This window comes from Grampus griseus (genome assembly GCF_964374135.1).
Source record: "Grampus griseus genome assembly, chromosome: 5".
Lineage (NCBI taxonomy): Eukaryota > Metazoa > Chordata > Mammalia > Artiodactyla > Delphinidae > Grampus > Grampus griseus.
In genome coordinates this window covers 18,832,999-18,846,166 of record NC_138998.1, presented here as the reverse complement: position 1 = coordinate 18,846,166, position 13,168 = coordinate 18,832,999, and the positions used below count along the sequence as shown (strand labels likewise).

At 42.0% G+C, this 13,168-nt stretch overlaps 1 protein-coding gene across 2 annotated transcripts in view; it reads left to right on the top strand.

The window, feature by feature from the left end:
* The first annotated feature begins 5,578 nt into the window (after positions 1–5,578).
* Positions 5,579–13,168, top strand: part of HPS3 (HPS3 biogenesis of lysosomal organelles complex 2 subunit 1) — a 44,835-nt gene continuing 37,245 nt past the window's right edge. For both annotated transcript variants that reach the window (XM_082654065.1, XM_082654064.1), the window contains exon 1: positions 5,579–5,902. In XM_082654065.1, the coding sequence (XP_082510191.1) occupies positions 5,686–5,902 (217 nt within the window). In that variant the 5' untranslated portion in view covers positions 5,579–5,685. The remainder of the gene's footprint in view (positions 5,903–13,168) is intronic.

Sequence of the window (13,168 nt, the reverse complement as noted above, 5' to 3'; positions counted from 1 at the left end):
ATGGTGTGCTTTTGAGAGAAACTCTCCATTTCTGTAGAAGTCATCAAACTGACCTAAGCACTAAAAGTAGTAAGATTTACTTGAGCAAGAGTTTAAGATCTTTGTGTCACCTTATTGTCCAAGTGCCAGTCTCTGAATGCCCTACCTTTGCACATTCCGGGGTCTAAGTGCCAGACCATCAGTGGAGATGAGGGATACCCAGTGAGTCCCTGGCAATCTTCCAAGATCTCCACAGGTGGAACCCGCTTCTGCTTGAGGCCTCTAAAATTCCTATTGACAACAAGGTTTCTATTAAGATATTATGTCTCTAGTTTCAGTTGTGATTATTGCTCTTGCTTTCAGCAAACCCATAAAGAAGAAAAGCGGGTGTATATGGCCTCCAGGCTGGCATCTGCTGAGATGTTTGTCTTCTCTGTTGATCTTCCATAGTCAGTCTTCTGCCTGTGACTGCAAGGCTTTTTTCACGTTGTTCCCTTCCTTACTTCCTTCCCCTCCAGTCTAGGACTGTGGGAAACCAAAGGGGCTGAGTATGGCCCTCCCACCTCCCCACTATCCTTGGCTGCCCTGGGGTACACAGGGAGGCATGAGGCTGCTCAGACCCCATTGTCTGTCTATCCTCAGCTCAGTACTGCTTTTACAGGGCATTTGGCATCTCTGCCTGCCAGCTCTTTATTTTGCTTTTGTTGTTTGTTTTCTGGTCCTCACCTCTTGGATTCTTTAGAGTTTTTTTATTTCATCCTCCCCTGGGCCCCTCTTGTGTGATGGTGGGGAGGCTGGGTTTGGGCAGAGCCAGGACTCCTTTGAGGGACACATACCTGCTTTTAACTCCTTTGCTTCCCTCAAACTCTCCCTCTCTCACCTCAATTTAGCACACTTTGAACAGTCAATGGTTTGGGAGGCAACTGGTCCCACCTGATGGCATAATTTCCCAAATCTTTTTGTCCTATAAACCCATCTAAACTTTTAAAACTTAAAAGACATGAATTAGATTCTCTGGTTCTGCTCTGTCATCCTTTCCCTGAGGGTGGTGAGTATATAATTTCCTGGTTCCCACTGCCTAAATTGGGGGAAAGAGTCTTGGTCACAGAAATATCGTAGAAATAGCAGTTAAGATACCAACATATAAAAGAATAAAGGAATGTGTGAGCCACCTGCCATGTGCTGAGCACAGTGCTAAATGCTTTAAATGAATTATCTCATTTAATCCTCTCAACAACTCTTTATGGTAGAAAATGAGGAAACTGAGGCAGTGAGAAATTAAATAACTATGAGACCATAAGGGTCCCATTCAACTGGGTCCAAGCTCATTCATTCACCAAATACTTATCAAGGACCTACTGTATGTCAGGCAATATTCTAGGTGTTGGGAATATAGCTGTGAAGAAGATAAAGTCTCTACTCCCAATTTGCTTCTTTTCTAGTGGAGGAGAAAGACAAAAAGCAAACATGTATGTATAATACATATTATATATATGTATAATATGATGCTAGATAGTGATAAAAGGTAAATAAGAATGAGAAAAGTAAGATAGGGTGAGGTGATAATACCAGAAATCTGGGGTGGAGGGTATGTTACATGGACTGTCAGGGAAGTGATGTTAGGAAGAACCTAAAAAGAAGCAAGGCAGTAAGTCATGGGAAGACCTGGGAATAAGTTCTAGGCACAGTGAACAGTAAGATCCTGAACAGCTAAGATCCTGAGGTGAGAATGAGCGGGGGATGTTCAGGGAACAGAGAGAGGGCATCTGTGTGCAGGGTGCAGTGAAAGAAAGTGGTAGGAAATGGGGTTGAAGAGAGATAATGAGGTTGGACCGATAATGTAGGGTCTTTCAGGCCGAGCTAAGAAATTTTAGTTTTAATCTGAATATCATGGGAAACCATTAAAATGCTTTGAGTATGAAGGTGATACTCTCGCTTTTTTAAAAAAATTGAAGTATAGTTGATGTACTATAAGTTACAGGTTTACAGTATAGTGATTCACAATTTTTAAAAGTTATACTCCATTTATAGTTATTATAAAATATTGGCTATATTCTCCCTGCTGTGCAGTATATCCTTGTAGCTTATTTTATACCTAATAGTTTGTACCTCTTAATACCCTACCCCTATATTGCCCCATCATTCTTATTTTAAATGTTTGAAGCAATATTTATGAAGTACCTACTATGTAATTGAGGTTCATACAATGATCTTTACTTTGCCTCTAAGGAGCAGTATGATTTCCGGTAAGTCTCTTAGCCATTATATGTCTTGTGGTCTTTAAAAGAATTCCACATATTCAAAATACACAATCTGATAAGTTATGACATATGTACACACCCATAAACCCATTACCAAAATCGAGATAATGAGCCTATCCATCATTTCCAAAAGTTTACTTGTGCTCCTTTGTAATCTCTCCCTCACATCCCTGCACCCCACTCAGACCCAGGCAACCACTGCTGTCTGTTACTATAGATTAGCTTGTATCTTCTGGAATTTCATATAAATAATTATTTATATAAATAATAGTAAGTGCTATTTTTGTCTGGCTTCTTTCACTCAGCATAATTATTTTGAGATCTATCCATGTTGCTGTATTTATCAAGAGTTCATTCCTTTTCATTGCTGAGTAGTATTTTCATTGTATGGATAAAACAAAATTTGTTTATCCATTTACCTGTTCATGGATATTTGGTTTTTTTCCCAGTTTTTGACTGTTACACATAAGGCTGCTATGAAAATGTGTATGCAAGTCTTTTAAAGGGTACACACCTTCAGTTCTCTTGGGTAATCATCTAGGAGTAGAATGGTTGGATCATATGGTAGGTTTATGTTTAACTTTTTAAGAGACTGTCAAACTGTTTCAAAAGTTGTTGTGCCATTTGACATTCACATTGTTGCTCCGTATCTTCACCAAAACTTGTTATGATGGGTCTTTTAAATTTTAATCATTATAATAAATGGTCTCCAATGGTGGTTTTGACTTGCATTTTTCTAATGACTAATGACATTGAACACATATGGAATTCTAATACCCAGTGTGATGGTGTCAAAAGGTGGAGCCTTGGGAGGTGATTAGGTCATGAGGGTGGAGCCCTCATGAATGAGATTAGTGTGTTTTTGTTTGTTTGTTTTGTTTTTTGCCACAGGCTTGTGGGATTTTAGTTCACCAACCAGGGATTGAACACAGGCCCTTGGTAATGAGAGTGCAGAGTCCTAACCACTGGACCACCAGAGAATTCCTGAGATTAGTGCTTTTATAAAAGAGATCCCACAGAGTCCCTAGCCCTTTCCAGCAAGTGAGTACAGAGCAAGAAGTAAGCAGTGTGCAAACCTGAAGAGGACCCTCACCCAGCTATTCTATGCACCTTGATCTCAGACTTTCCAGCCTCCAGACTGTGAGAAATTTCTGTTGTTGTAAGCTGCCCAATTGGTGGTATTTTCTTATTGCAGCCCAAGTGGATTAAGACAGTGGCCATCTGCAAGCTAAGGAGAGAGACCTTAGGAGAAACCAGAACTGTAGACACCTTGATCTTGGACTTCAAGCCTCCAGAACTGTGAAAAAAAAATTTTGTTTTTTAAGCCATCTATTCTGTGGTATTCTGTTATGACTGCCCTAGCAGACTAACATAGCCTCCGGTAAGGAAATGATGACATGCCCACTGCTGCCCCTGCATTTGTAACAGGAATAGACAGCTCCTGTTTACAGCTATGGACAAACACGGAAACCAGGCACATTCCCCACCTTCCCTTGGCTGGCATGTCTAGTCCCTAAGAATCTTAGATGAGCCAGGTGCAGGTGTAAGGGAGAAGTGGCCATCTCTAGAAGGGATTGGAGTTCCAGGCTTTGAGCAAATCTCACTTCTTCCTCCCAAACAGACATTTTTAATGTAGGTGAAATTAAAATAAAATTGTAATTTTAGTCTTGGAATTTTAATTTAGTACTGAAATTGTCATTTTCAGGCTTGAAGCAGAAAATTAATCAAAAGAGGGTCATAAGGCAGGTATTTGTGGAGACGGGGGTATTCATGAGTGTTGTATCTAAAAGAATGGGTTGTGGGCTGTGTTAGGCTAGCTGTTTTCTATAGGAGCCTTCCATGAGTTTTCGGCCCCAGCTGGGGCTGACCAGAGCAACTTCCTTGTCCACTTCTTGGCCTCACTGAGTTTGGTGAACTGTAGTCTCCCAGAGAGTCCCTATTGGTTGGCTGAAGGAGAGGATATTACTTAGGGCAACTTTATTCATCTAGAGCAGCGGTCCCCAACCTTTTTGGCACCAGGGACTGGTTTCGTGGAAGACAATTTTTCTACGGACCGGGTTAGGGGGGAAAGGTTCAGGCAGTAATGGGAGCACTGGGGGGCGGCAGATGAAGCTTCGCTGGCTTGCCCGCCACTCACCTCCCGCTGTGCGGCCCGGTTCCTAACAGGTTGGGGACCGGTACCCGTCTGCAGCCTGGGGGTTGGGGACCCCTGATCTAGAGGGTTTAGGAAATGGAGGTAGAGTTTAATTGACTTCAATCCAATCGCACCTAATCTGTAAATTCTTAGAAGAGCTCATGAGGGCGACGAAAGGAAATTTTGCTTTTGCTTTTCAGTTCTCTTCCTGTGTGCCAAAAGACAGCATCCCTCAATCCATACTGTACTTACATTTTTTTCTGGATGAATTGGAAAGAGTAGCTCCAATACCCGCTTCATCTAAATCTGCTTTTTTTTAAAAAATTGGAATTTGCAACCAGGAGCTCCACATTGAGATGTCAGGAATAGGTACAGAATACAGATTAGAGGATAGTTTTAGGAGCACTGGAGTGAGAACCAGTGGATTTCACCCCTAGCGCATCTATCCTCTGGGGCTCGGACTAATCTTCTCAAATATTTGGAGTTCATTAGATGACATCCACAATTCTTCAGCAATTTTTTTTTTGCCAAGCATGTTCTAGGCGTTGCTCTTTCCAACTAAACAATTCTGAAATTTTCAGTACTTTTGAGCAACTCTTCAGTGTGTTTAGCCTGAAGTTGAGCTGTGTGCACTCCACTTCAGTTTTTTTTTTTAATTTTTATTTTTTAATTTTATTTAATTTTATTTTAATTTTATTTATGTACGGTGTATTGGGTCTTAGTTGTGGCATGCATGCGGGAGCTAGTTCCCGACCAGGGATGGAACCCGGGCCCCCTGCATTGGGAATATGGATTCTTACCCACTGGACCACCAGGGAAGTCCCTCCACTTCGGTTTTTGCAGTCCTGTTCTCCAGAAGCTCATAGGCTGAAGCAAGTATAAAATGGTACAAGAAACTGATGATCAAGTGTTTAAATGTACTCAAGGGTCTAAACATCTCGCCTGGTCCAAATCAGTAACGTGAAAAGACGAAGGGAAGGACACAGTGACCCCTGTGCCCACCAACTCCTGGGCGCGGAGGCGTGGTCAGCCCTGAGTGGCCTGGTCCAAGGCCAAAGGACTAAGGGCCTGCGGGGCGCGGCGGCGGCCGGGGCGGGCGCGACCTTTCCTCCGGCTCCACCCTCGCCCGGTCGCGGCCTCTTTAAGAATCCGAGCCTCTAGCGGGCCTGCTGGCACTCACGTGACTCCGCTCAGCTCACTTGCTCGCGGAAGTGGTCCAGCCTCCGCGTCCCGCGAGGCGGTCACCGGGTGCCCCGCGGGGCGGGCTGGCCGGAGCGGGCACCGCCGGGCGGCCCGCAGCAGGTTGCTGAGATGGTGCAGTTGTACAACCTGCACCCGTTCGGGTCGCAGGAGGTGGTGCCCTGCAAGTTGGAGCCTGAACGCTTCTGCGGCGGGGGACGTGATGCGCTGTTCGTGGCGGCCGGTTGCAAGGTGGAGGCGTTCGCAGTCGCCGGCCAGGGGCTGTGCCAGCCAAGGTGTGCCTTTTCCACGCTGGGCAGGGTGCTGCGCCTGGCCTACAGTGAGGCCGGTGAGTAGCGGTGGGGTCAGGGGGCTCCTGGGCCCCGGATTGGGGCCTCCTTCCTAGAGGACCGAGCGACGCCTATAGCTCTGGATGGAGAAGTACTTTGTGCTTGCCGGACGGTCTTGCCAGGTCTGGCGGCTGATGGAAGTTGTGCGCTGTGCGGCTGTCCTGGCAACCACAGGTTAGAGCCCGCCTTTGGTGGGCGGGGGACGCTGATTGTTCCTGCTTTTCTGGCGTCCTCGCCGGGAAGTACCTTGGTTGGGTGGCTGGATTCCACTCAACCCAGACACTTCAAACCAAATAAACTTCTTTTCGTATAGAAAACAAGTACACACAAAAGTAGGGAGAATAGTATCCTGAACCCCCAGTTACTTCCATCTTCAACAGTTATTCCAGCTTATGGCCAGTCCTTTATCTACTTCTTGTCGATTTTTGAAAGCTCACATTACATGCTGATTTTTAAATCTGTATACATAGAGCTCAGGTCTTAGACCCCTTTTTCCCCAAACAGGGTAACAGCATCCACTACTCTTTTTCCACCAGAAACGTGAAGCAATGCCAAGGGGGTACTGTGTGGGTGTCTCCCTATTTTAGAAAAATCCAACATTTAAAACTAGGTACTTAAGATGACAGAAAAATTCACCATAGGATTCTTTTAACTGCCTGATAAGACACTTAAAATTTGAATCCTGCTTTTCAAGAGGGGTGTAAAGGTGTAAATTGCAGTATTTAGGGTGGAAAAGCCTTTGGCTGAGGTACTTTACTAATAAAGTGGAGAGCACGAACCTGGAGGATTGGAGATCTCTGCCTAATCGCTACTCTGTCTGCAACTGATTAGATGTGAGTTTATAGAAACTTTTGGGTCTCAGTGTCTGTTTAAAAAAAAAAAAAAGAAGTAATTTGAATGCTAGATCAGTGATTTCCAGACATTGGAATTTTGTGGATCAGCAAAGAATTGTGGGGCTACCATACACAGTATCTGACTGTTCATTTTGTCAAGTAAAGATATATATTTAAAAAAATGAAAAGCCCTACTGTTTACCGTCATCGTTATTTACACTGATAACAGGAGAAACACTTAGCTCCAAACATGGGATGTCTTTCTTTATGGGCAACTTACTATACTGTTATTATTTTTTCTTTTTGATTAGTGAGGACGTAATAGGGGCCCGCAGGCCCACAGACCAGTTTGAAAACCACTTATTAGATCTGTAAGTTCTCTTTCAGCAGAAGATTCTGATTTTGGTATGTTTTATGATATTACTCTCCTAATCATTTCACAATATTAGTAGTTTTCCCCATCCCACCTCCTTTTCAGACCCAGGAGTTCTCACCTTCAAGAGCTCTGCTGAGTGGCAAACTCACCAGTTTCAACATTAGTATGTGTGTGTCTGCTGGTGAGGGAGAGACAGACATACAGACACTGTTTACATGACTTGTACCATTTGTCTTCCAAATGGACATTTAATCTAGAATTGGAAGTGGCAGGCGTTATGTAAACCTCTAGCTTTCTTGTCTGTCAGTAGGGGTGATTCTGGGGAATCCTTTGATGCCGCTACTTGTGTCCTGAACCACGACCTTAGAGAAACTGTGTTTCCTGGGGTGTGGCCCAGCATCGGGTGAGTCTGGTGTTTAGTCAGGATTGAGAATCACTGACCTACAGCCTTACTGGCTGCTGTAGGTGGTGAGTAGTATGGTACTGAAGCCTTGAAAAACAAAGATATTTTTGTAATTCAGTTGGCTGTCTTAAGAAACTTCAGGAGTCCTGTGGTGTGGCATTAGCATGAGTCAGATAGCTCAAGGGTAACTTTCAGCTTGAACGCAATGCCTGGGTACAGCTTCTATCAATCCACAGGTAGTGGACTCCTAGCTATGCTGATAGCCAGATAACTCGTCTTACACTTTCCAGCTTTTTCTTTTTTGTCTCTGTCCTTCCACTCACAGTAACATGGACATGGGGATTCCTGCTCTCAGCCCAGGGTCTCCTCCACCCCCCCCACCCTGTCAAAAACAAAGTGAATCTTAGATCAGGGATTTATATTTACTGTAAATGCTTTGCAGGTCTTTTATCCAAACAGAAAACATTTTCAAGTTTTTGTGTTGTTTTTCCATTTCTAATTAGCAGAATGCCAGTCTCCTTTCATAAAGTTTGGGGGTATTAGAATGTAGGTCAAAATTTTGAAGGATGGGCCCTAAATATCATCATCAGTAATGGAAGTTTAATATAGGTTTTGTGTGTGAAGGGAGGAAGAGGAGATGTGAGAACTCGCTCTTGAGGGAGAAAGACCTGGTGGCCAGGGTTGAGTGCTGTGTGGGGAGCTCTGGTGCTGGACACTTGCTTATGGGGTGTCTGGAGGTGGTGAGGCAGAGAGGACAAGACCTTGTGACCCTCATTGCCTGTCCTTTAGCACAAGTACATTAAAGAGCCCTAGAATGTCTATTATCTCCCCCCAAGCCGTACCCTCCCTCAACTTCTTTAAAATCATAAAACATATTTTCATACACTGTATGTTATTTCTGCCTTCTGATATCCATTTTGTCGTAGGAGTGCAGCCTTTTCGTTAATCTGGTATTAGTGTTAACCAGGTTTATGATCTTGTGCATAAAAGGAAAAGTTTACTTATTTTTAAAAAAAATCAATGACTCTCAGCTTAAGGATAAATATAAGGATGATTTTTTAATTTACTTAATGAAGACAGGCTGTTGTAAAATAAGTAAGATAAGGCCCTGGGCACATAATACCTCAAAAAGTTTAATTCCTTTCTCTTATAAAGGGCTATAACCTCCACAGAATCCTCTAGACTTATATCTCCTTTGGAACATTTTGAGAGGCAGCGTGGAATGAACATTGGCTTTTGAGCTAACCAGATCAAGGTTTAAACCCCGATGCCATCCGTTTGTTGTCTGTGTTGCCTTAGGCAGGTTACTCAGCTTATCTGAGTCTCAGATTCCTGATCTATAAAATGGAGAAGGATATAATGTCTTTAAGAGTTGTGAGGATTAACTGAGAGAACTCTAAAGCTCTGTTCAAAAGGCTGACCAGGTAGACACAGCAAGTTCTAGTTCATCATTTGTAAGACAAGTTATTAATTTGAAAACATATTAATACAAGACAGCATAGGCACTATCTATAGTTTGCAAATTATATATAAAACAGTTGCTATATAGACTTTACCAATGAAATAAGCATATATTTATAGACATACGATAGAAAGCTTTTATTATAACTAAACAAATATTCTTAGTTTTAAAATTCATTTAGTAACTTGACTGTGACACCAAAGCACTGACAAAAGAAAAAAATAGAAAAATTGGATGTCATCAAAATTAAAAAGTTTTGTGCATCAAAGGACACTATCAACAGATTGAAAAGGCAACCCACAGAATGGGAGAAAATATTTGCAAAGCGTATACCCGATAAGGGATTAATATTCAGAATGTATAAAGAACTCCTATGACTCAACAACAGAACAACCCAATTCAAAAGTGGGCCAAGGATTTGAATAGACATTTTTCCAAGTGGCCAACCAGCACATGAAAAGATGCTCAGCATCACTAATCATCATGGAAATGCAAATCAAAACCACAGTGAGATACCACTTCAGGTTGGCCATTATCAAAACAAATAGAAAATAACAAGTGTTGATGAGAATGTGGAGAAATTGGAACCCTTGTACATTGGTGGTAGGAGTGGAAAGTGATAGAGCTACTGTAGAAAACAGTATGATGGTTCCTCAAAAAATTTATAGAATTACCATATGATCCAGCAATTTCACTTCTGGGTATGTACACAGAATAATTGAAAGCAGGGACTTGTGCAGATATTTGTACACCAGTGTTCACAGCATTTTTCACTAGAGCCAAGAGGTGGAAGCAGCCCAAATGTTCATTGACAGGTAAGTAAAATGTACGATATCCATACAGCCTTAAAAATGGATGAAACTCAGACACAAGCTACACCACAAATGAACCCTGATGACATTTTGCTAAGTGAAACAAGCCTGACACAAAAAGACAAATATTGTGTTATTCAATTTATGAATTCACAGAGACAGAGTGGAATGCTGTTGTCAGTGTCTGTGGACTCGAGGCACTACTTCTGATTTATTGCAGTGTTCAGCCCTAGTTTTCAGCTTTATTCTTTTTTTTTAACATCTTTATTGGATTATAATTGCTTTACAATGCTGTGTTAGTTTCTGCTGTATAACAAAGTGGATCAGCTATATGCATACATATAACCCTCTTGCGTCTCCCTCCCACCCTCGAGATCCCACCCCTCTAGGTGGTCACAAAGCACCGAGCTAATCTCCCTGTGCTATGCGGCTGCTTCCCACTAGCTATCTGTTTTACAATTGGTAGTGTATATATGTCCATGCCACTCTCTCACTTCGTCCCAGCTTACCCTTCCCCCTCCCCATGTCCTCAAGTCCATTCTCTACCTCTGCGCCTTTATTCCTGTCCTGCCCCTAGGTTCATCAGAACCATTTTTTTAATATTCCATATATATGTGTTAGCAAATGGCATTTGTTTTTCTCTTTCTGACTTACTTCACTCTATATGACAGACTCTAGATCCATCCACCTCACTACAAATAACTCAATTTTGTTTCTTTTTATGGCTGAATAATATTCCATTGTATATATGTGCCACATCTTCTTTATCCATTCATCTGTTGATGGACACTTAGGTTGCTTCCATGTCCTGGCTATTGTATATAGTGCTGCAGTGAACACTGTGGTACGTGACTTTTTTTTTTTTGTGGTACGTGGGCCTCTCACTGTGTGGCCTCTCCCGTTGCGGAGCACAGGCTCCGGACGCGCAGGCTCAGCGGCCATGGCTCACGGGCCCAGCTGCCCCGCAGCATGTGGGATCTTCCCGGACCGGGGCATGAACCCGTGTCCCCTGCATCGGCAGGTGGACTCTCAACCACTGTGCCACCAGGGAAGCCCCTGTGACTCTTTTTGAGTTATGGTTTTCTCAGGGTATATGCCCAGTAGTGGGATTGCTGGGTCATATGGTAGTTCTATTTTTAGTTTTTTAAGGAACCTCCATACTGTTTTCCATAGTGGCTGAATCAATTTACTTTCCCACCAACAGTGCAAGCGGGTTCCCTTTTCTCCACACCCTCTCCAGCATTTATTGTTTGTAGATTTCTTGGTGATGGCCATGCTAACTGGTGTGCGGTGATACCTCATTGTAGTTTTGTTTTTTATATAAATTTATTTATTTTATTTATTTATGTTTGGCTGCAGTGGGTCTTCCTTGCTGTGTGTGGACTTTTTCTAGTTGCTGCGAGCAGGGGCTACTCTACTTTACAGTGGCTTCTCTTGTTGTGGCGCACAGGCTCTAGGCATGCGGGCTCAGTAGTTGTGGCTCACGGGCTTAGCTGCTCTGCGGCATGTAGGATCTTCCTGGGCCATGGATTGAACCCATGTACCCTGCATTGGCAGGCAGATTCTTAACCACTGCACCACCAGGGAAGTCCCCCCTCATTGTAGTTTTGATTTGCATTTCTCTAATGATTAGTGATGTTAAGCATCCTTTCATGTGTTTGTTGGCAATCTGTATATCTTCTTTGGAGAAATGTCTATTTAGGTCTTCTGCCCATTTTTGGATTGGGTTGTTTTTTTTTTGATATTGAGCTGCATGAGCTTGTATATTTTGGAGATTAATCCTTTGTCAGTCGCTTCCTTTGCAAAGATTTTCTCCCATTCTGAGGGTTGTCTTTTCATCTTATTTATGGTTTCCTTTGTTGTGCAAAAGCTTTTAAGTTTCATTAGGTCCCATTTGTTTATTTTTGTTTTTATTTCCATTTCTCTAGGAGGTGGGTCAAAAAAGGATTTTGCTGTGATTTATGTCATAGAGTGTTCTGCCTATGTTTTCCTCTAAGAGTTTGATAGTGTCTGGCCTTACATTTAGGTCTCTAATCCATTTTGAGTTTATTTTTGTATATGGTGTTAGGGAGTGTTCTAATTTCATGCTTTTCCATGTAGGTGTCCAGTTTTCCCAGCACCACTTACTGAAGAGGCTGTCTTTTCTCCATCGTATACTCTTGCCTCCTTTATCAAAGATAAGGTGACCATATGCGCATGGGTTTATCTCTGAGCTTTCTACCCTGTTCCATTGATCTGTATTTCTGTTTTTGTGCCAGTACCATATTGTCTTGATTACTGTAGCTTTGTAGTATAGTCTGAAGTCAGGGAGCCTGATTGCTCCAGCTCCACTTTTCTTTCTTTAGATTGCTTTGGCTATTCGGGGCCTTTTGTGTTTCCATACAAATTGTGAAATTTTTTGCCTAGTTCTGTGAAAAATTCCATTGGTAGTTTGATAGGGATTGCACTGAATCTGTAGATTGATTGGGTAGTATAGTCATTTTCACAATGTTAATTCTTCCAGTCCAAGAACACAGTATATCTCTCCATCTGTTTGTATCATCTTTAATTTCCTTCATCAGTGTCTTATAGTTTTCTCCATACAGGTGTTTTGTCTCCTTAGGTAGGTTTATTCCTAGGTATTTTATTCTTTTTGTTGCAATGGTAAATGGGAGTGTTTCCTTAATTTGTCTTTCAGATTTTTCATCATTAGTGTATTAGAATGCAAGCGATTTCTGTGCATTACTTTTTTATCCTGCTACTCTACCGAATTCATTGATTAGCTCTAGCAGTTTTCTGGTAGCATCTTTAGGATTCTCTGTGTATAGTATCACGTCACCTGCAAATAGTGACACTTTTACTTCTTCTTTTCTGATTTGGATTCCTTTTTTTTCTTTTTCTTCTTGGATTGCTGTGGCTAAAACTTCCAAAACTATGTTGAATCATAGTGGTGAGAGTGGGCAACCTTGTCTTTTTCCTGATCTTAGAAGAAATGCTTTCAGTTTTTCACCATTGAGAATTATGTTGGATCATCATTTGTCATAAATGTCCTTTAGTATTTTGAGTTAGGTTCCCTCTGTTCCCCCTTTCTGAAGAGTTTTTGTCATAAATGGGTGCTGAATTTTGTCTAAAGCTTTTTCTGCATCTATTGAGATTATCATATGGTTTTTATCTTTCAATTTGTTAATATGGTGTATCACATTGATTGATTTGTGTATATTGAAGAATCTCTTGCATTCCTGGGATAAACCCCACTTGATCATGGTGTATGATCCTTTTAATGTGCTGTTGGATTCCGTTTCCTAGTATTTTGTTGAGGATTTTTGCATCTATGTTCATCAGTGATATTGGGTAGTTTTCTTTTTTATGACATCTCTGTCTGGTTTTCGTATCAGGATGA